At 42.3% G+C, this 23,977-nt stretch overlaps 1 protein-coding gene across 4 annotated transcripts in view; it reads right to left on the bottom strand.

The window, feature by feature from the left end:
* Nucleotides 1-1,012: 1,012 nt before the first annotated feature.
* Nucleotides 1,013-23,977, bottom strand: part of SLC24A2 (solute carrier family 24 member 2) — a 247,518-nt gene continuing 224,553 nt past the window's right edge. For all 4 annotated transcript variants that reach the window (XM_059143371.1, XM_059143373.1, XM_059143370.1 and 1 more), the window contains 3 exons: nt 23,753-23,842; nt 16,526-16,692; nt 1,013-10,215 (listed from right to left, as the gene is read on the bottom strand). In XM_059143371.1, coding sequence (XP_058999354.1) covers nt 9,966-10,215; nt 16,526-16,692; nt 23,753-23,842 — 507 coding nt within the window. In that variant the 3' untranslated portion in view covers nt 1,013-9,965. The remainder of the gene's footprint in view (nt 10,216-16,525; nt 16,693-23,752; nt 23,843-23,977) is intronic.

The following is a 23,977-nucleotide window of genomic DNA, read 5'->3' as shown; positions in this document are numbered from 1 at the left end:
AGGATGTGACTCACAGTCTGAGTGCTCTGTGACTATTGTTGGCTCCTGTAGGGTCATCTTGTATGTAGGGATCATGGGTCATGTTCTGGGATCCACACAATCCATGATAAATAACAGTACTGTGACTCAGTCTCAGTCATCACATCCTCACAGAGATGGTAGATCTGCTCGTTTGTCAGTAAGGTGACACTGAAATATAGTGATAATAAAGTAAATCGTATTGATAACACTGACATTTTGGTGTGGTTTAGGAATAACTTTTATAATCATTGGGTTGTTTGGTGTGCATTTGTGTTTTAAGATATTCTACACAAATCTGGCATATCAGTAATCAGATTAAAGTTTGAAATGTGTAATTGATATTAGTCTCATGATATTCATTTTAAAGACATAGTAGATTTTTATTGTTGGTAAATAGTATTAGGTGAAAACTGGTTTATGATATTTTGTTTGCTATATTAGATTAAGAAGAATTGCCGACGTGCCTAGGGAAGGTGTTGGTTTTCTTTTTTTTTAGGTTTGTCATGCTTTTGGAGTATTTCAGAAAATTGGGTATGTTAATTGTGTAACATTTAAAAAGTGCCTGAGGGAATTTAATTCACAAATGAGGTTAACTATTTAGAGTTTAATCTTTTAAATTTATCAGTTACTTGAGTATAATCAAAGAAGTCAGTGACTGTGAAATTTTATTTTTATGTAAAATATCAGATTCATAACAAGACTTCTAAACTGAGTTTAAAGGCTTAGAGAACACTAGGCTTTTAAATTTACAATTTCAGTATATTTAATTAATAAAAATCTAATTGTTCGTATAGTCCTTTCTATGTATGAGGGTCTATCAGACATTTAAGAGCTCAAATGACATTAGTAAGCATTCAGTAGTTATAATGAATATAAGTACTGCTTGCCTTTTTGTTCCCTTGAATCCCTGCAATGAAATGTCTACGACTGTCTATTTCTTGAGACCTGAAGGTCCTGATTAGCTGACGTCAAGGATTATTCAAAAAACAACTTTTTTTAGAGTCAATAATTTTATTACTATTATTTTTCACACCGAGGAGATTTAGTTACATAAAGTGATATTCTATGAGTTGATTACCAGTAGTAGAAGCACAAAGGTGCGGAAAGTGTAACAGGAACACAGTGAAGAAACAAACGCCCTTTATCAAGTGAAGTTCATGGGACAGAAACATATTACTGCAAACAGCCTATGTACAAATAAATATAGCTTTCTATGTACAGACATATTCACAGAGAATAAACTGACGCAAAACCTCCATACAGCTGTCATCCAGTGAAAACTGTGCGTAATAAACAAAACACACAGAAAATGACAAAAATAATCCGGAAGTGCATCATTTGGATTCTTGTTGGGGGTAAAGATAGGGGTTAAAATGCTTCTTTAAAATGGAGGCAAAGAGAGGAAGCAGGGGATGACATTGATCCCTAAAAAGATCCTTTACAAAAATGGCATTCTGAGATTTTTAATGTAACCTGTCCAAAAAAAGGTTTAGGTGCTCTAGGGCAAATGGCTACATTCGGGTCGGTGTCGAACACATTCTGTCTGTTTTTCCAATATGCGAAGAACAAAAGTATAATTTATCTTTCCTCTAGGGCTAGCAGCAACTGCATTAATCCAGGAAGGAGTTTTGCTGTTCCAATTTGCAATGGCTCTTTGAGACTCCAAATTGCTTGGAGATAGAAGCTCTTGCTTCTGGAGCTTCTTCACACTCGAGGAAGGAAATGCACCGCAATACTGACAAATAGAGGTCCAGCCATTTCTCCTGGGCTAGACTGCAGGGCACAAATACGGACTTTGCGTGCAGTGCCCAGCAGGGCTGTATGTTAACAGAGACTCCCTTTTCCGGATGGAGAGTCTCTGTCCTTCGGAGAAAGTCTTCAGACCACAAAACAGTCCCCCACAAGAACATCACTGGCTCTTGGTCTAGACCCTCTATCTTAGGGCAAAGAAATATTTAAGCATCAAACTGATGGGGTCATTCAATTTAATGTACATGTTTATATTAATTATTTAAGCACCCAGTTGTGGTGAATATTTCTAGGCTATTAAATGCTTTCTGGTCATTCTTTTAGCTTTCCCTCAAATTACACAGAAAGTTGTGATCAAGGGAAATATTAAAGTTTTTAGTTGTGGGGACCTTTGTGTGTATAGCTAAGTAGCCTACCATACTGGTCAGAACTTGTGTATTTTAGCAGAAACGCAGTGCATTATGAAGTCTATTATTTTCTGTGTCCTCCCAAGGAAGGTTTATAATGTCGGCATAGGAAACTATCGACAAATTGAATATCTATATTTGCCATTTTTATAAGGGAACTTCTTAGGCCCATCCTACATTTACATAAAACTCAAACAAACCTTAAATTTCCCAAGTATATATTTGCCTACTTATCCATTTCACTCTCTATATGGGTGAACCTTGCTTTACATAACAAATGGATTCCTGAAAAATAATAAATCTATAATTTAGAAAGAGAAATATTTTCAATATTGTATCAGAACTTGCTATTTAAAGAAACTATGTCACAAGCTACTTTGAAGATGAAGAATGCCTTTGTGAAATGAACAGTTTCTTTCATTTTCAGAGTTTTATTGAAGTACACATCCAAAATTTATCAGTAGGTTAGGATTGTCTAGAACAGTAATTGTATGCAATAAAAAATAGAACAGATAAACTCCAATTTACAACAAACAATACAAAACAGGAATGACTCATGACTGCTTATTGACTGACTATATTCAGAAGCCCTGAATATATGTATTATTGGTATTTTATGGCTTTAATTAAGACAATTGTCTCTTATGAAGTACTATAAAGTGCAATATTAAAAAATTAAAAACCCAAAAGGCATCCATCGTCCTTCAGTTTAATCCTGATGAGAAGAATTGGAAATTCATTTAATTAAATGGCAAGGAATTATCTATCCTTACTGCATGCAGGTAATTTGATCCTTAAAATTATTTAATTCAGGGATTCAAGACTTAACTCATTCCTGTGTGTGTGTGTGTGACATGATCACTGGTATTCTCTTTCGGTGAGCTGTTTTAAGAACTGTCAGTCCCAAGGCCTTTGCTACTTATGGACCCATCATAAAGGAATATGCAGCCCAGTATGTGAGAACACAGGAGCAAATTCTCATCCCTTTGGGGAACGGCAGCCCAGTTTCCTGGGCCAGGACCCAATCTATAACCAATTCCTACCCAACCTAGCACACGGGGAAGGAAATGCACGGCAGTACTGGGAGATAAGGAGAGGTCCAATCATTTCTGCTATTTCCTACTGAAGTGAAATACGAATTTCTTCAGGTAAGTCCAAGCAGATAGGGCATCTGAATGATTTCCAGTGGTGTCTCCCCCATTCTGAATTCCTTGTGAGGTGGAATCATGCGAGTGTGGAATTATGACCTTAAAAGTGAAGCTCATGATCTTAACCTCTCTCCCCGGGCCTCATGATCATGCCACATCCTGTGTTCATATTTTTCTCCCCTGGCTAAATGCCTGTTAGGGCTGTTGTATCAAAGCCTACAGGTGCTCGGAAGGTATTTCTGTGACTCTACTCTTTTATGGTCGTGAATTCTGTTCATATTGTAGTAGCAATCAGGAGGGATTTTTTTTTCCCCCTAAGAAATCACCAGTGACGCAGAATTGCAGAAGCCCAACACTTTTGAATAGTCACATTAATGAGGAGGTGCAGAAAATGCTCACTGGTCTTGCCAAGTGCAAACAAACCCGGGACTGGTGCTGAGAACCTTGAAGGGGAGTGAACGCTGACTCTACTCTGGACTTGAAAACCGGAAGTGGCATTAGAAATAAGCAGACTGAGACTCAGAAAGGCCGAGAAGGGAGTGGCCCATAGGTGGAACAATGGCAAGCCAAATGCATCAGGGACGGGCTGAGAAATGCATCAGGACCGGCTGAGAAACGCACTGGCTTCAGCTCGGTGTTTTGGAGAGGAGGTACCGAAGTGATAGGGAACAGAAGATGAATGTGAATTAGCAATGAAGTGTGACTTCCTAAAAGTAAGAGCAACAGAGGGATGCAGAAAAAGGGAGCAAAGCATTGGATTTGCAGTGGTAAGTCATCCCCGTCCAGAACCGACCCGTATCACGATTAGTCATAAGGCTCTAAGATTCAGGCAGACCCTACAGCACTTAAAATGGCTGAGTAGAGAAGAACGATACAAATTAAGAGGATTAGGAAAAAAGGGCTCTGAAATAAAACTCTAAAGATACCTTTGATGAAAACAGATAGAGTCACAGAGCGGTGGCTCCCAGCTGTGTCAGGGCTACAAGGTAAAGGGGTATAGTTTTCTGCCCCCGAAAAAAGACATAGGTAGAGTCATCAACTTGTTGGGCTAGGGTTAACTTGCTGGCTGTTAATGTTAATAGCTGAGGAAACCTGGTTCTGCCAGGAACACCTAAGCCAGGACCCCTCTCTGGTGAAAGAATCATCCTTCCGCTGAGGGTGACAGGCTGGACGAACTGTCTTAACAGAATTAAACCTTTGGCAAACTCAGTGCAGATTCCATGACACTCTTCCAGACGTAGGCCGTTCTCTCTCTCTCTATTTTTTTTTTTTTTTTTTTTTAATTCTTTAAGGTTTTCCAGTCTGTCAGTCATTCATTTAGTGAAAGTGCTCGGGCTTAATTTGGTGTTCTATGCAGTTTCCTTTGTATACTAATTGGAACAGAGGTGTCTCCCCAGCCATAATTATAGGGTCATTTTTGTCTCTATAAAAACTGGGTGACTTGTGGATTCACTTTATCATTTTTAGCGCTCTCTTGCTGTTTTTAAAGGACACTTTCACCAGGCAGATGAAAGACGACTGTAGAATTCAGGTGGTTCTGAGCAAGGCTGGTCTCCTGGGGGGTGGGGGCGTCTAGGTGGGAAGATGTGTTATTTCCATACCAAACATGAGGCCACCTCTGCTCTCTACAGATGCCTGAATTCTCCTGGCAATCACATGCCATAGCCCTTTCTTTCTTCCCAGAAAGAAAGTATACTGGGTGTTTCAAAGCTTTCAGTGAAGGGTGGCGGGAACCAAACAAAAACAAAAACAAAACCCCTAAAAGCAAAACATTGCAATGTTGTAATGATAAGTAATAGAGTGGTGAGAAGTGTCCTTTATTGCTTTTCTTGTTTGTTACATAGTTCAAAGAATGCAAAGCTGTGAAATCAACAAAGATACACAAAGAGAGGCAAGAAGCTAAGTGGGGTAGGGGCACATAACCTTTCCATCCCAAGGCCTTCTAGAGAAGGGAAGATATTTTCATCTGGGACTCTATGCAGGTTCATATAATTAGTTGAAAAAGCCTGAAATTTGTAATTATTTAAAACTATGCAGGGGATATATATCAGTGTGACACTTGTTTTCTTGGGAATTGTCGTAAAAGGAAATAATTTTTTCCTTTCTTTTCCTTATGCTTCATTCCCCTCCCTGCCCCGCCACTAATTCTCTTTTAATGGCAAAGTCCTTACTTAGTAATTAAAGACAATATTGCTGAGGGAGGTTAAGGAGTTGAGGATGTGTCTTTTTAAAAACATTAAGCCACATGCTTATGTGAGATCTGGCTTAGCCAGAATGAGCATTAGCTTCTACATCAAGCCTTCAGGAGATAGCTGATTTCCCCAGAAATCACCCTGAGGACAGTTTCCCTGTATTTCTTCTGGAAAAGACCCGTCACTTCTAATATGGGCACTTAATTACTAGAGTAACAATCTGTCCCCGTGCAAGGAAGCGTGGCATCCTTGTAATTGTGTGTACGTGCATTGGCAAGTGCAGGGAAGAAAGCATACTGAAGTTTCTGGAAATGCTTGTATTCAGATAGGTCATCAGACTCCTATCACATATTCCAACCCAGCAATCTCAGCTGAGCAGGGAGCGGAAGTCCCCTTTTCTCCAGCTGTGTCTCTGGCTGGCAGCTCTAGCTGCTGTGGTTTGCTTGGTCAGCTTTCTGTTAAGGTGGACTGGGGGTGGGGGTGGGGCGCTTCCCTTTATGGCTCATTGCCCATCTCCCTGTTTCGGGGTTTAAGAGCTGTGAGCGTTAGTGGGGAGTCTGCCAACTTTCTCCCTGCCCAGGAAGGGATGTACATTAATATTATCAAATGTCTCATCAGTGAGGCAGCTGTGTTTTGCTGAAAGGACTGCAAAGCACCTGATTCATGCCTTTCCTAGAAAATAAATTATAATGGCCCCTGTCAGGGGGCACCTGTTAGAAGCCTTACAAAGCATATTCCCTATGAATCAGTGCCTGCCTCTTTATATAATCTTTTGGGCCCGCTTTAGGATACTCTGCCTCATCTGCCAAACTGACAAACAGCCCTACGCCTTGGTCTGTGCACGTGTTCTGTGGATTCCTGATATGGGCTCAGCGTAGGTCCTGGAAGACTGCACAGACGCCATCTCACCACCAGCTTCAGTGCTTCAGGAACTAGTCAGGTTCAGAAGGCAGCGGGACCCAGTACGCGCATTTCCAGATGCAATTTAGAATGTTCTACTTGGGCATTCCTGGCTTGAGCCAGCTTGCTCTCCTGTGCGGGGGCTGCCTATGGATGGCCACAGGGGAGGTGTCAGCAAGCAAGACCTGCTTGGTTTGCTGGGGTTGATTGGAACCCTTGGGGCAAGGCTTGCTTGTTTTAGGTTGAGAAGCAAGAAGGTGGTTCTAGAATTTTTGATATTTATACACCCTGCTACAAGAAAGAGAAGAATTTCTGCAGTCTAGGCTTTTCTGTTGTATAGTAGTTGTGTAGTCTCTGCCTATAGGTCAGCACTGAGGCTACAGCTGGCCATTTCCATAACTCCACTCTTGGAGTGGGGAAGTAAAAGGAGTGAGGCCATACTATGTGGCTTAGTGTGAACACACGCCCAGAACAAACCTTAAGAGATCAGAAAGAGATGTTCCCTTACATTGGTGGTGTGTATGACTTTTCTCTTCCTTCATCACGACAAACTTGATGTGCCCTGCTTTTGAATCCTGAAGGTGACAGGTCAGAGGGTGATGATGTAGCGTGTGTACATACAGATCTGGTATAAGGATATATTTATACATGTATATATACAGGCATGCAGGGAAAGTGCTAGAGATGACCTGCTCAGGAAAGTTCTTTCTTAGAATTATGTTAGAGATTTGAAGGCTTTTCAAGATCTACTGTTGCATTCTACACACCGCTCTCTGGACTTAGTGGAGCCCAACACATGACCTTATAGACCCATCCTGAGGACAGCAGTGGCCAGGGAAGGGGACTGCCTACCAGGCAGGCAGGGGAGACGGCTGTTGTACATCGTGCTCAGTGCTCCTCACAGGGGCCAGAATAGGCTCATAAATCCTGTCTCCTCAAGGGTGACTTTTAAAAGCCACAGCATTTTCTGGGACGTGGAGCTCCCGAGGCGAGTGAAATGCTCTGTGGCCGCTTGGGTGGGTCTTCACTGTGAGCTGGGAATGGCTGGGAAGGAGTGCGGGGGCCGGGAAGCGTCAGCAGGTGCTGGAACAAGACCTGGGCTACGGTGGGCCTCCCTCATTCTTTTGGGTTTCATGCAGTTGGTCTGCGGCTGAGATAACGTCACCTATCCACACCTTCCCTCGAGTAACAGACCAGCCAATAATACATACTCATGCAGTAATCCAGTTTGCTCCCCTTCAAGTAAAGCGCGGGGGAGGGGTGGGGGAACCACCGCAGGATCTGACAAAAAGTTCACTTATTCATTCTCTTTCCCTCTAAGGAAGCAGCACAAATTCTTGCCTCAATACAACACCCTGCCCTTGATGAAGATGCGGGCGGGCTTTTCTCCCTCAACTGACCACCGACTTTGCAAAGCGGGGGTGGGGGGGCTCGCCTCTCCTGTGGCGGCCATCTTGCTTCCCTATTTTCCCAGAGGTCCTCCGCGCCCGGAAGCGCCTTCTGCTGGCGGGGGAGGAGCGGACCCGCGCTGCCTGTTACTGCCCTGCGCTTTGGAGGGAGCTGGGGTCTTGTGGAAGGAATACTGAGCTTCATCTGGGGCTGTTAGGTCTCCCTCTCTTGCTCTCTGTGAGTTGCGCCTCCTCTCTCCCCATGTGAGGAGGTCCGTGCCCACAGCAGAATCACAGCGTCATCAGGGATACAATAGACTGGAGACAAGAGCACATGTTGTAGAGTTGCCAGTATGGGGCGTGGGCCGCCTAGGTTGGAAGGTGGGGGCCGAATAATGGGCCATCCTCTGTTTACTTTTTCAGCTGATTGAAAGGAAAGCATGACTTGGGGGAATGAGAAACACTAATTTTTCATCAATTGACTTCGCCTCCCCCTCCCCTCTTGTGATGTTTTTTATTTTCTATGGACACAGACCTGAGAAATCATACAAGATATTAAACAGAATGAGGGGGGGGGGTTATGAACGAAATGAAAATGTCACAGGAATGCTGAGCAAAATCAAGAGATCAAAACCCTGGAGTGACTGGGTTGAGGAAGAAGCATGAAGAAATCTTCAGTGGACTCTACGCTTGTGGAAGGAGAGACACAGATTTTGCATGTGCCTTAACCAAATCCTGGTCCTGGTACCACTAGGCGGAGGACTCAGAAACCTTCCTGAGTGTGCTGAGTGTGCAAATGCCTTTCCAAACATCTCTAAGCTACCTTAATCCAAGCAATATTGATCAGAATCAGTTTAGTTCTATTGGTGGAATAATGATTTCTTTAGATACTGAAGCCCTTTATGAACCACATTGGAAGATGCTTTAAAGAACTGTGTACGCCCTTATATTCCCATTAGGTGGCAAGTTTCACTGAGCCCCTCTACTTGATGGTATTTCTTATTACATATGGCAGGCTCTCTTGGCAGGCATTTGGATTATATGTGAGCCCTTAGCATCAAAATACGCCTAAATGACAATCAGAGCTAGATTTGCCCCCCCACCCCCCTTTTTGGATGATAATGAGACATGCATTAGAACAATATAGGTTCAGTTTATATAGTCTCATTGTCCTAGAAGAACACTAATTTGATTTGCAGTTATATTTTCTACTTGCATGCTAGGGCAATATATTAAAAAATTTTCAAAAACTCCTAACCCTGGTCACCTCTCCCCTGCCTCTCCCCACCCCAAAGCAATATCCACTCAGTCTGGGTTTTATGTCTGTCTGTCCCAAGTAACCCTACGGGTTTTGATCAGTGTACCCCAGCAGGGGTGGGCAGATAGTCTTCACTGATTGGCTGGTGGGAATATTTTCAAGGTCTCATCTCAGGGTCCCTACAGACCCTCTCCACCAAGCCCTCCCTCCTGCAACATATTTCTCTAAAATATCCGCCTTATCAGATAGGATCCCAATAAGTCCAAGGTAGGCTGAAGGTCACAGCAATGATTCTGTTAGTTTACCTCTTGCACTTAAGAGGTAAAGCTCAGACTGAAGGTTGATGCCCCTCTTCAAATAGGTGCTATAAATATACTAGAGCTATCCCTGAAAAGATGCATTTGTATTTATATATATATATATATGATGATTTTATATATATATATAAAATTTTTCTTTTTCTTTGTATACAGGTACGTATTACTCTATAGGTATGAAAGGAGAGGTATAATACAGGGGTATGTTCATGTGCATCTATTTATAATTTGTATATTTTGTACGTATATAGAGAGAGAACCTCTGTCATTGTTTGCATCATTACAACAAATGTACCTCCGACCAGCGAGGAGTACCTGTCAGTGGTGAAATGGAGAGAAGCCCCAAATGGACGGTTCTTGCATGGTCTCTTGTGTGGAGCAGTTTCAGTAGGCAAAGTTGGCAGCAGCTTGTGAAATGAGTGGGCCCAGTGTGAATCTATCCATCCTCAAATCCACCAAGGAGGGACGCTCTGAAATGCCCATGGCTGTGTGTGCCAGCTGCCTCCTCTGGAGAGGTCAAGGAGCCTAGAACCCAGGGTGGGGAGGGACCATCCATGCTGTTAGTTCAAGATATGGCTTTTCCTACTAAATGGAGACAGGGCACACAAGAATTCTGTCTTCTAGGAGGACGCTGATCACCAGGAACACAAAATAGAGGCCGAACATGATGAAGCCCAGCACTTTGTTCATCCGCCATTTGCAGAGAGCAATGGAGAGGATGACGAAGAGCAGCATGATGAAGAGGAGGACGATGGCACAGAAGAGGCCATTGCTGCTGACAGCCACTGGTTGGAACCTGTGAATGATGGTGTACAGGAGCCAGGGCAGCGGGAGCCTGTGAGGGATAGACGGGGGAGTGGTCAGACATGTTGAAGAAGCCATACGGCATAGTGTCAGCTTCTTGGAATCTGTAATCTGAGGACAGTGTCTGGTTAGGTTCACTATGACTGGTGTGAGGCCAGCCCAGGAACTCACATATGGAAGTCAGGTGACCTTCAAAACCCTTTATCTATTTCCCGACTGAATTAGGGAGAAGAGAGGATTCATTCTAGGGTTGAGTAAGAGCAAAGCTGTGACCACTGCAGGTGATTTTATTTATTTATTTATTTTAAAATTAAAAAAAATTTTATTTATTTAAAGTTTGATTTATTTGAGAGAGAGAGAGAGTGAGTGGGGGTTAGGGCAGAGGGAGAGGGAGAGAGAATCTTAAGCAGACCACACATGGAGTGTGGAGCCTGCCACAGGGCTCAGTCTCAGGACTCCGAGATCACGACTTGGGTCGAAATCAAGAGTCCCACGTTTAATCCACTGTACCACGCAGGTGCCTCTATTTACTTATTTTTAGAGAAAGAGAGACAGCGAGCATAAGTGGGGGAAGGGACAGTGGGGGAGAGAGAGGGAAAGGGAATCTCAAGCTCAGAGCTCGGCGTACGCTTGACCCAAGACCCTGAGGTCATGACCTGAGCCAAAACCAAGAGTGAGACGCTTCTCTGACTGAGTCACCCTCGTTTTCCAAAAGACTAGTATGACCACCACAGCTGATTTCTGAGTGTGGTTTGAAATAATTGTGTTTCTTTCTTACCCTAAAAAGGTGAACTGGAAGATTTGTACAGGGCAGGAGAAGGAGCAGACAAATGGAGAAAAGGCAGAGAAACTGGTGGTGAAAATGGCAACATTATATTTAGGGATGGAGACAAGGAATAGCAATGACTTAATTAACAATCTACCAGGCAGTGAAAACAAATGATACATGATTTAGCTGACTGAGATTTATTTCTGAAAAGATGGGACAATCTTTTGACTAAAATTTGTCTTCCTGAAAAATTTGAGGAAGACAGTATCTTACATTTGTGATGTGGTTTTTATAAAAAAAACTTTATTACATATTTTTATACCTGCTCTGTCCCTTTGCATTTGACTTCTAAAAATCTGGTTACATCTTTTGTTTTCTATCTAGAGTGGCGATTCTGGAAGACATCAGAAAAGCCAACTGTCAGGTGCACCCTGGAAGTGAGGATTCTGAGCGAGAGGAAAATGGCCGACAACACATGACCCACACGGCCTGTGCATCTCCAGGTGCCTGAGTGAGACACAGGGCTATCCATTGAGCCTAATGATGGAACGTTGGCTGGGGAAACTTGGACACAGCCACCAAGCTGGATGAGGCTTCTGCAAGGTCTTAGCCTTTGGCTGAGGGAGATTCTGTTTTGGTCTGACCTCAGAGAAATGAAAGAAGAGGTGCTCTTTTGAAGCTCAAGTTCTTGAAAGGAAAAGCAAATAGCTTGAGAGAAATAATGAGGTAAAAGGGGTCGTGAGTTTACCTATCTGAACTCCTCCGTTGGAGGGAGCAGGTGAAGGCAGAGCCCTTGAGGACCTGGCACATACAGGCCCCGTCTGGGTTCATATTTAACCTGGGCCAAGCTGAAGTGATTGATGCAACTACCTCATGGCAATCACTACAGGTGATTTGCTCACTAGAGCCCGGCTGGGAGGCGCAGACTTCCTGCACCAGGTCAGGAGGGGAGGGGTTCCACAGGCCAGCTTTGGGTACAAGGTGCAGTGCCAGCTCTCAGCGGGGGGTGGGGGTGCGGTGGGGGAGCCCTGGCATCCTGCTGTCAGTAATGGAAAGTTAGGAAAAGAGGGAGTGGGGTGTGTGTATGTGTGTGTGTGTGTGTGTGTGTGTGTGTTGGGGTGAAGTGCTTGTGAGGAGATGGTACAAATGTGAAAACCTCCACTAGGGACTTGTCCTGGGGACCTCTTGTTCCACACTGCCCATTCTTAGGAAGAAAAGATCAAAACCATTGTACTCTTATTAAGCGAGAAATGCACATGTGCATGTACGTATCCAGTAAAGTGAAGTTGTGTTGGATGGCACCACAAATAGGTAAAAACCCTCTATAGGAAAAATTACATTTTTTCATGCCTTTTGATCTACCAGTTCTATTGTCAGGGAGCAAGAATGTTGGGGTGACTGGGTGGCTCAGTCGAATAAGCATCTCTTAATTTTGGCTGGGGTCATGATCTCAGGGTTGTGAGATGGAGCCCCAGGTCTAGCTCTGCTCTGTGTATGGAGCCTGCTTGGGATTCCCTCTCTCTCTCTCCCCGCCCCACTCTGTTCCTCCCAGCCCACGCTCACTCTCTCTCTCTCTTGCTTCTAAATACATAAATAAATAAAAATAAATAATATATATTTGAAATATATATATGTATAAAACTTGCAAATGTAATTTTATTCAGAAAAATGATCATTTCAGGGTGCTTGGGTGGTTCAGATGGTTAACCATCTGCCTTCGGCTCAGGTCATGATTCTGGGGTCCTGGGATCAAGTCCTACATCAGGCTCACTGCTCAGTGGAGAGCCGCTTCTCTCTCTGCCTCTCTTTCTCAGTCTCTCATGAGTAAATAAATAAAATCTTTTTAAAAAAGATCATTTTTGGGATGCCTGGGTGGCTCAGTTGGTTAAGCGGCTGCATTTGGCTCAGGTCATGATTCTAGTGTCCTGGGATGGAGTCCCACATCGGGCTCCTTGCTCGGCAGGGAGCCTGCTTCTCCCTCTGCCTCTGCCTGCCTCTCTGTCTGCCTGTGGTTGCTCTCTCTCTCTCTAACAAATAAATAAATAAATAATCTTAAAAAAAAAAAAAGAGATCATTTTTTCTGTATTACTTTGAGTAGTGAGAAACTGGGGATATCTTAATCTCTAATTCAAAAAAACTAGTTAAGTAACAAACTTTTAAGTTGAAGTAGTGTCATACAGCTGTTAAAAAATCATAAGCCTAAAAAAAAATTCATAAGCTTATAGTGATATAGGCAAATACTCATGATGAAATTCTATAGTTGAAATGAAGGATGAACATAAAAAAAGCAATGTTATTTCAATATTATAAACTATATATATCTAAAACAGAGTGGTGTATTATCATTGATTTTTATTTATGTTTTATATGTATTTTCTAAATCTTTTACGATGAGTATTAATATAAGCAAAAGCAAGAGCCAACAAGACTATGAAATATCTTTCATGCTCAATATATTACTTACAAGTTCATCAATTGGTATACTCTTTTTTGGAAAAGTATACATCAATAGCCACAAAATGCTCATTTAATTCATTAATATTTCTTGGAGGAATTTGTTCTAATACAAATAATTATAAGAGGAAGTTTTCTGCATGAAGGTTTTCATCAAAGTACCCACAATTGCTGAAAATTGGAAAAAATAAAAAAAAATTGTGGCTAAACTGAAAAGCAACAGGGTGAAATGTAGCTGTCCCTCAGATTAATATACTGCTTAAACTATAACTTTAACTAATGAGGAGTTGTACTGTTCACGCAAGCATACTTAAAGATGACCTTGAGAAAAACTTGTACCAGCAGCAAGCCTCTGGCGGAGGGGATGATACCTGTCCTCGAAGCCGAGCAGCTGGGAACTCCCTGCCGGCTCAGGGTGGAACCCGCCCACTTCCCTTTTCCATCATCTCCCGGACCCTCTAGAAAGCCTCCTCCTAAGGTAATCCCTTTACGTGCATTTGCACAACTACAGATCCCTGCTGCCCGACCAGACACACCTTACTCCTCTTGTTTACTTCATTTCTCTCCAAAACTTGTGACCAACATACGACTCACATTCTTCCTTGTTTACCCTTGTGTGACTATTCTATAACCTTCTTCTCCTTTGCTATCTTGTATCTAATAAACACAGGACCGAGGAGTTGTTCCCGGCGGCGACAGTCCTTCCAGCTGTCATCCCCGGCTCCCTCTCTCTTACAGCTGACTTGTTTGTGCCTCATTCTTCTCCCGTATGGTTAGGAAAGCGGCAGTGAAATACACTGAAGTGATAAGCTGTTAATTATGAGAGCTACAAAGAAACTTAGAAAAATAGTTGATTTACTAATTAACAGATGCCTACATTGTGCCAGGCAGAAATGGCTTTAAAATGGGAAAAAAAAAAAAAAAAAAGCTCTCCAAAAGGACAAAACTGAATATTCAGGAAGAAAATGTGAAATATTTGAAAGCGACCATACAAAAGTTAAGTGTTGGTCCTGGGTAGTAGTGTTAGGGGTTACTTTCCCTTATACTTCCTGTAAGCTGTGACTATATATACCATTTAAGAACAATGAACATAAGCATCTTGTAATTCTCTAGAATATTTATTTTTCAAAAACATGACAAATGGGCCTTACGATTTTCCCCAGTTGGTAGGATTTTCTCTTTGTATTAAGCACATTTATTTTCCTCTTTACAGGAGACTGACCACAAAAACTACTCTAAATGTGTAATCAGTGCGACTGAGAAATAGTTTCTACCAGAGACCCCCTTCCTTCCAAACAGCTACCTTTTAAGGCATTCATTCATACAGTCAGTCTGCAAACATTTGTGAAGTCACCATGGTGCATTAGGGATTGCTTGAGGCTACAGGGAGCTGTTGCTCTTGAGCAGTTCACAGTCTAGTGCGCAGACTGATAAACATGACCATAAGAGCATGATCTGCAGAGAGTTCCCAGGAACAAAAGCCCCCAGTCAGGCTGAAGGGCATCCGGGAAGCTGAGATTTGACATTGGTAGGGTAAGTTGGAGTTTTCCAGACAGACAGGTGGGAAGGAATCTTGAGTGAGAGGGGCCTATGAAGGAAGGAGATATGGCAGGAGAGGAATCCTTTGGGATCTAAAGGTGGTTAAGACGGTGGGAGCTCAGGGCAGTGTTTCATGCAGAGTGTCATGGTGGCAGGCACAGACTCTGCCCAAATCCCAGCTCTCTCACTTATTGGTTTTGTGAACGCTGTGCCCTTCAGTTTCCTTCTCTGAAAAGTGGGGATCATAATACATATGTCATAGGATCATTGTGTGGCTTCAAGGAATAAAAATGTACATAGAGTTCACAAAGCAGACACTGAGAAAACCCAGCCAACGCAAAGGTATAAGAGAATAATATGCAAGATGTTCAATGCGAAAGTAGATCCATAGTTTCTAAATTCAAGTCTCAGGGGCTCAGTTCCGGGAACATAAGGATCACATCCCATGTCTTCCTTTCTCAGGGGTTCTCATTCAGCATTACTTATCAGACTCCTTTTACTTCAGACATGTTAAATGAAATGACAGAAACAAGAGTGTCCCAGTCTGACCCACTTTAGAGATGATTCGTATTGAGAACTCCAGACTGCTTAGCTGTAAGAATAGATCTCATCTTTTGACTTTCAAAAAACCTGGAATATCTTATTTTATTTTTTATTTTTAAGATTTTTTTTTTTTTTTTTTTTGTCAGAGAAAGAGAGCACAAGCAGGGGTAGAGGCAGGCAGAGGGAGAAGCTGGCTGTGGGACTCGATCCCAGGACCTTGGGATGATGACCTGAGTTGAAAGCACTCAGGCGCTTCACTGACTGAGGCACCCAGGCGTCCCTGAGAAACTTAGAATATCTTTACCAGCATACATAAATAATAATGCCAAACGTGCCAGCCTTTTCCAAAGGAGATAGAATATTTTTGCTGGGCCTATGTTTGTTCCAGTTTGTTTTACGATCCAAAATCTCGGGATGCCTGGGTGGCTTAGTCAGTTAAGCTGCTGCCTTTGGTCATGATTCCAGGGTCCTGGGATTGAGTCCCGCTTCGGGCTCCTTGCTCAGCAGGGAGCCTGCTTCTCTCTCTGCCTCTGCCTGCCACTCTGCCTGCTTGTGCATACATGCTCTCTCTCTCTCTGATGAGTAAATAAATAAATAAAATCTTTAAAAAAAAGAAAAAAGAAAAAACCAAAATCTCATCCGAGGCTGGTGTGGGGACTTTAATCAGAATTAGAATATAGAAAAAAATATAGGAAAACTGCACAGCATCTCCATCATACCTGAATACTGAATATTCTTAACTTGTAACCCATGCCATTATATAAGTAAAATTCTTAAAGTATTTCCTACAATATCCACTCCATTTGCAGGCATGTGTTTTTGCCTACCTAGGGATAGCTTATTCTTCATTAAGTTCTCTGAAAATGAAAAAATGGAGAAAGTGAACGATACTCCCAGTGTTTACTTTTTATTGGTATTGGTTAATTTTGGGCTCAGAGATCCCGGTTGTGTTTTCATAGCCTCTCAGAAGACAAAGCCAGACAAAGCCAGAAGGCAAAGCTGGTGTGTGCACTTTCGTGGAGCTGTCTCTACTCACCCCACAGTGATGTCAAAAATGTTGCTTCCAACAGAGCTGGACACAGCCATATCTCCAAGTCCCTTCCGGGCCACTATGACACTGGTGATAAGATCAGGGATGGAGGTCCCTGCTGCTAAGATGGTCAGACCCATAATCTCTTCACTAATGCCAATGGTCTCTCCAACCTGAAAGTAATGACAGGGACACATATGAGTGTTTGAAGTCACAAAACCAACACTCACAAACATTTCCATGCAACCCCCTTTCTTTATAAGAAAGCTTTATTTATTTACTTGAGACAGAGGGAGAGAAAAAGCAAGAGCAGCATGCATAAGTGGGAAGGGCAGGGAGAGGGAGAGAGAATCTCAAGCAGACTCCCCACTGAGCATGGGCTCCCGATTCGGGGCTGGATCTCATGATCCTGAGATCATGACCTGAGCTGAAACCAAGAGTCAAATGCTTAACTGACTATACTACCCAGGTACCCCACAACTCCCTTTAAAATAATAATCCAACCACTATGCGGGGGTCCTGAGATGATAAAGAGGAGTCAGGTATCAGCGCCATAGAGGATTTCATTCGTTAACCACATGCAGACCCAGGAGATCAGGAATGTTCACAGGAGGATTAAACAGATAATCTTAGGAAAGAGCTATAGGGGCCTTGAATGCAGGCTCTATATGATGTCTGTGAGCACTGAGCAAGGGAGGCAGAAGAAGGGAGTTCTAAAACTCAACTGGCCATTGGCTCCAGGGGCCAGTGCCTGACAATGGTACCAAATTCTGTCTCAGATTTGCCTTTGGATTAACAACTGAAGGTTAAGGATGGACACCCAGTGTTCCCATTTTCTTTTGCCGTCTCCTAGTGTCTGTAACCCACTCTTAAACACTTTCAGACTACTGTTTCCATAGGAAAACTTGATTTGGGGTATTTTGAGGCTTGGTAATACAGGACTATAAATCAGCCAGGCAGCTGTGGAGAAACCAGCAGTTAGGGAATCACAAGTCCAAGGTCTGGCTTTGGCATTTATTAAGAACTTGACTTACTGTTAAGTTAACCAATTGTGTAATGTCTTTGATCCTTGCTTTCTTATACTTAAAGTGGGGATGATAATATCTATCTTACATTGGTTGGGAGAACTAAAAAGATGATTTGTGGAAAAGCCCTTTACAAATAGTACAGCATTACTGAAAAGCAATGGGGGACATTTATTATGTTTGATTTCGGTCTTTGCCTTTTTTTTTTTTTTTTAAAAGATTTATTTATTTGAGAGTGAGAGAGAGAGAGCATGAGATGGAGGAGGATTAGAGGGAGAAGCAGACTCCCTGCTGAACAGGGAGCCCGACATAGGACTCAGTCGCTTAACCAACTGAGGCACCCCAGGTGTCCTAGTCTTTGCCTTTTAACACTGAGGAGGTCTATTTTGGACAGCTGGTCTAGCGTTAGCTGGAGGTGCCTTCTATTCTATTCTATTCTATTCTAGTCTATTGTTTTGCTTCTCCATTCTCTTGAGCAACTTTTTTAAAGAGTCTTCTTGGGACTTTCAAAAGCTTTGTGTGTTTTCTGGAGTCGGCCAACTGTAGTTCTGAAAACTTTGAAACTAATGTTTTCAATAGCCTATTTGATGACATTTGTCATTTTTGGAAAAAAGTTCAGAGGGCCAGAGTAGCATGTAAGAAATAAGGGTTTTTAGGGAATTGAATGTAACTCATTTTTAAATACCTTCTGTGACTTATTAGTAATAGCTTCATTTCCATTAACTTAAAAGCAGAGTTTGGAGCTAATTTTGTTTTGATGGTCAGGTTGGCTCTAGAGGCTGTCTAGCAACTAGTTTATCCGGTCCTCATGGAGCAAAGAGTCACTGTTCTCCATCAGAAAGGAAGTCCATGGGGGCACCTGGGTGGCTCAATCAACTGTCAAGTGAGTGCCTTTGGCTCAGGTCATGATCCCAGTCCTGAGATCCAGCCCCAGCCTGGTGCTCCTGCTCAGTGGGGAGCCTGCTTCTCCCTCTGCCTCTGCTCCTCCCCCAGTCCTGCTCTCTCCCAAATAAGTAAAATCTTAAAAAAAAAAAAAGAAGAAGAAGAAGAAGAAGAAGGAAATCCATGTAAGCAGAATCACTGCTTTGATCACTATGGTCTCCCTAATTCACAGAATATTGACTGGTATTTAGTACACTCTCAATACGTATTCGCTGAATAAATCAGTCAATCTGCACACTTAGGCAATTTTACTGGCATATTTCCCACCAATTCTCCTAAGAAAATTAAGTAAGAGTTCTGCACACGAGTGCCCTCTTCCAGCAGAACTCTCCTTGATGACCTATTTTTTGGGTCTGAAGTGGAATGAAATACTTTCAGAGACTCTGAAAATGCTGACTGAATGACTGTCATCCCCAATAAATAGGCTGATTCCTCGAGGGAGTTCTGAAGCAGTGACTATTTTAAAACAACCCTTATATTTAGAGTTCGAATGGCTCTACAGACAGAAGAAAAGCAGAGACTGAAGAGGGGTGGTTTGGTGGTCAACAGGGATGGCGTGGATACAAGGAGACCTGAGTGTCAGCGTCACCTGCCGCTCCTAGTACCTGGAAGCCAACTTCCCCGAGCCTCAGTTTCCCTCTTTTGTAGAATGGGGATAACAACATCTCCCCTCAGAGCTGTTGTGAGGATGAGACGGAGCAAACAGCATAGCGTCAGGTAGAAATAGTCAATAAATATCAGCTATGCTAACTCAGACCCGACTTCTTTCTCTTTCTAACGTATCAGACGGCAGCCACTGGGCTCTGGCTGCAGAGACCAAAGCTGGTTAATAGACGTCAGCCTCTGATGTGGGAAATCCCCAGGATAATGAAGGCTTTTTATTGCCCATCCAACTCATGATGAATCTGTGCAGCTCCTAGAAACACTTTCGCTGATGGAGAGAGCTAGTCTCCTAAACTCATTTTAAGAACGTTTCACTGCCTTTGGCTTCTGGTGAGTTAGAGGCAAGATGACAGGCACGGAGATGAGACGGGGCTGATCGAATCCGTGGCACCAGCCAAGTTAGAGCTAGAAAGGACATCAGTAGTCTCTTGCGGGGGTGGAGGGGTGGAATTCCTTTGTTTTCCAGTGGAAGTAGATGGGGGGGGGGAGCTACTCAGAACCCAAATCCAGTGCAGCTCTGAATATTGCAGGAGGTGTTTCCTTGCCTTGGTTTAAGGAGGAACTGTAAAAATGTCATATTGTCGAAATGAGACACAAGGTTGTATCTGATTCCCAGAATTAAGTTCTCCTATGGGTTTTAACTGTATGTTCTCATCACACAAGACATTTATTAATTTCTTGGGGATCTTGGGTGGTTCAGTCATTAAGCGTCTGCCTTCAGCTCCAGGTCATGATCTCAGGGTCCTGGGATCAAGCCCCGCATCGGACTCCCTGCTCGTCAGGAAGCCTGCTTCTCCCTCTCCCACTCCCCTTGCTTGTATTCCCTCTCTCACTGCATTTCTCTCTGTCAAATAAATAAATAAAATCTTAAAGGTTTTTTTTTTTTTTTTTAAAGATTTTATTTATTTATTTGACAGAGAGAGATCACAAGTAGGAAGACAGGCAGGCAGAGAGAGAGAGGGGGAAGCAGGCTCCCCGCTGAGCAGAGAGCCCAATGTGGGGCTCAATCCCAGGACCCTGAGATCATGACCTGAGCCAAAGGCAGAGGCTTAACCCACTGGGCCACCCAGGCGCCCCTAAATAAATAAAATCTTAAAAAAACAGGAATTTATTAATTTCTTGATGCAAAAACAATAAAAGGTAATAAAAACTAAGGGAAAAAAAAAGCTAAGGGAAAAAATGCATGAAGCAGCTTATGTAAAGGGCATTTATATTTAGCCAAACAGTCGCTAAATAATGGTATTAAAGAGCATTTATTGCTGGTAAGACTGCAGAAAACAAAACAGTTGAACACTAAATGGTGCATTTGTTATCTTTCTGGCTTTTATAGCTCAAAAGTACAAGCAACAGAATTAGAGCTATACTTCTTAGAACAGAATCTGCTATTTTGATCAGCTGTCTGGAAGTCTTAAAAGAGAAGAGCATTTCTATAGGAGAAAAGAAAGGGAAGCCTCTCATTCATTACTAGAAAGCAAGGTTTCTCTTTATGTACTTTATATTCCTGGGCCTTTTGGTAATTATTATTGTTCTAACCATTGTGTTTGTATTTTTCTCTAAGAGAATGAAAAAGAAGCAAGAGTGTGGAATTAAGATAATCTTTAAAAAGGACAGAAAAAGATGGAAGTCTCTAGACTGATGTTTTCTAGAATGGCTAAAGAGAGAGATCTAGAAAGCAAGTGAGGAACCCCCCCCCCCTTTTCTTTATCAGTACATGAAGGAATACAAATAATTATTAAGAAAAACCATTACATGTTATAAATGGCAAACAGTCCTTCTAGCCTGGCAATCTGGTGGCTGAGAAGCCACTCCTCTTCTGAGGTATGATTTCTGGCCAATATTGGTGGCAAATGACTGTCAATGAATGCGGGAAATCATGACTTTGGGGCAAGTGGAACTTCTTCCCAGGATCAGAGTTTTTAGAAATATCCAGGTAGAATAATCTGAAGTTCAACATCATAAAATAATGAAAGTAGGGGTAAGATGAAGGCTCTTGTAGGAATAGTACTGAATATACTAACTGACATTTCTGGTGGTTTTTCCCCAATGATGTTACATGTTCTTTTTCTTTAAAAAAAAATTTAAGGTGTAATTCACATACAGCAAAGTCTAAGTTTACATCCAGTAAAACTCATCCTTTAAATAAGTGTGTAGTTCCGTAGTTTGGGTAAATGTGTTCAGTCCTGTGTCCTGTTTCTCCACATCCTCATCAACATGTCTAGGTTTTTGAGTATAGGCATCCTAGTGGTTGTGAACTAGTATCTCATGTTTACTTTATTTTATTTTATTTCATTAGAGAGAGAGAGAGAGAGAGAGAGCCCGTGCAGACGAGTGGGCGGGGAAGGGGGCAGGGGAAGAGCAGAGGGAGAGAAAGAATCTCAAGCAGGCTCCACACTCAGTGCGGAGTCTGACATGGGGCTCCATCTCACAACCCCAAGACTGTGACCTGAGCTGAAATCAAGAGTTGGATGCTTAGCCAATGGAGCTGCCCAGGCGCCCCTTATGTTTGTGTTTATTTTAATTTATTTTTTTTGAGGTCCTAGAATAATATTAACTAACATTTATTAAGTGTATACTACATGCCCATCACCAAGCAGTGTTTTAAGTGCAATATCATCACATTTAGTGCATTTATGTTTATTCTGAAATAACACTCTCTCTTGAGATACAACTCACATACCATAAAACTCACTTACTTAAATTGTATATATAACTGAATATTTTAGCATATTTATAGACTTCTAGAGCTATCACCATAATTTAAATTTAAAACTTTTTCATCATTCCAGGAAAAAAAATCCTGTACCCATTAGTGGTCATTCCCTTTCCCTCCAGCTTTCCTAACCCGAGGCAACGATTACCTTTCTGTCTCTGTAGATATGCGTATTTTTCACATTTTATGTCAATGGACTCATTCCAACACGTGATCTTTTGTGACTGGCTTTTTCATTTAGCATAATATTTTAAGGGTTCATTCACAGGTACCAGGTACCAATACTTCGGTCCTTTTGATTGTGGAATAGTATTCTATTGCATGAATAGACCACATTTTGTGTTTCTGTTCATCAGTTGATGGACATTTGGGTTGTGCCCACTTCTTTGGCAATTATGAATAATGCCACTGTGTGTATACATTTTTGCGTAGATGTTTTTGTCTCTCCTAAGTATATAGGTAGTTGAATTCCTGGGTCCTATGGTAACTATACTTAACATTTTGTGGACTGTCAAACTGTTTTCTGAAGTGGCTGTATTATTACACACTCTTACTGTCAATATATAAATGTTCCAGTTTCTATGCATCCTCTCCAACACTTGTTATTTATTGTCTGTCTTTTTGATTATAGCCATCCTAAGTGAGAGCAAAATGTATCTCATTGTGGCATTGATTTGCATTTCTCTAGTGAATAATGATATTGGAGCACCTTTTCTTGTGCTTACTATCCATTTGCGTATCTTTAGTGAAATATCTATTCAAATCTTTTGTCCATATTAAACATTAGGATTCCCATAGATGCTTGGTCTTTTTATGATTATTTTTTTGAGTAGGCTCCGCACCCAACATGGAGCTTGAACTCGTGACCTTGAGATGAAGAGTCATATGTTCCCACTGAGCCAGTCTGGTGCCCTTTGCCTTTCTATTATTGAGATTTAAGAGGGTTTAAAAATTATCTATCTATCTATCTATCTATCTATCAATCATCTCCTGCATAGAAGTGCTTTTTCAGATGTATATGATATATATTTTAGGACTATATCAAAGGACGTTTGGGAAGTTTGAAATTTGTGTAGTTTATAATGGAGAAGAAAGACATGGGTCCTGGAGTTTTAGAGCCCTGGGTTACAACCTCAGATCTGTGAGCAATTTTATTATTAGCTCTAAGCCTAACTCCTTTATCTGTAAGTATGGATAATAATAGCAGCTCCTTCGTGGGATTTGTGCCTCTGTACAGGGTGAATGTCAAGATCATGAAGACAAGTGATGTGAATTATCCAACATGTGGTATCTATTCAATCAATAATGGTTACCACTATTATCTCTGGGACTGTGAAATGTTTGTGCTTCCTTCTTTCATCCATGAATTACAACAAACAATTCCTGACAGTTTATTCTTGTGATGGCCACTAGGACTGGCACTGAGTTCAAAGTGGTAAAAGCAAAATACATCATCATTCTAGCAAACTGCGGTTCAAGGCAGAGACTGTTTTGTCTCCAGGTCTGTTCCTAGAGCCAGTCTGAAAGGCTGGTGAAAGCATGACGTGAGTGGCTGCCCAAGAGGAAGTAAGTACCATGGAGTCAGGTGAAACCTTGACATTCCTCCTAGATCCAGGTAGGCCTGGATTCAGGCTACAGACGGCAAGAAGAGCTGGGGTGACCTCCTCCACACGGGTGTCCAGGATTATGCTGATCTGACTCCCCACCACGAGAAAAGGCCAGGAGGTATGGGGAAAGTTCAGTGGGAGTAAAATCATCTAGTCTTGGAATATGTACCTTGTCTTGACAGACACAATACTATTCTGACACTTTCCCGAAGCAACACATTGACAAACCCTTTGGCAACCATGAGCAGAACCAGGCAGATGCATCATGCTCTTCTCAAGGTCTTACCTGGTGCGCCCACCAGACCATCAAGTAAGAGAACACAGCGATCCAGGAGATGGAGCCAAAGAACGTGATGGGAAAAAACTTTCTTGATGACTGAAAGAGAGCCAGGAAGAGGTGGGAGCGTCAGTGCCATTCATGAGGTGGACCTGAGAGACCAAAGCTAAACCCACCAGAGACACTACTACCCACCCCACCGCTGCCTTCCATCTTTGTAGGCTCAGCACACAA

This window comes from Mustela lutreola, chromosome 12 (assembly GCF_030435805.1).
Source record: "Mustela lutreola isolate mMusLut2 chromosome 12, mMusLut2.pri, whole genome shotgun sequence".
Taxonomy (NCBI): domain Eukaryota; kingdom Metazoa; phylum Chordata; class Mammalia; order Carnivora; family Mustelidae; genus Mustela; species Mustela lutreola.
This window is presented reverse-complemented; position numbering and strand designations above follow the sequence as displayed.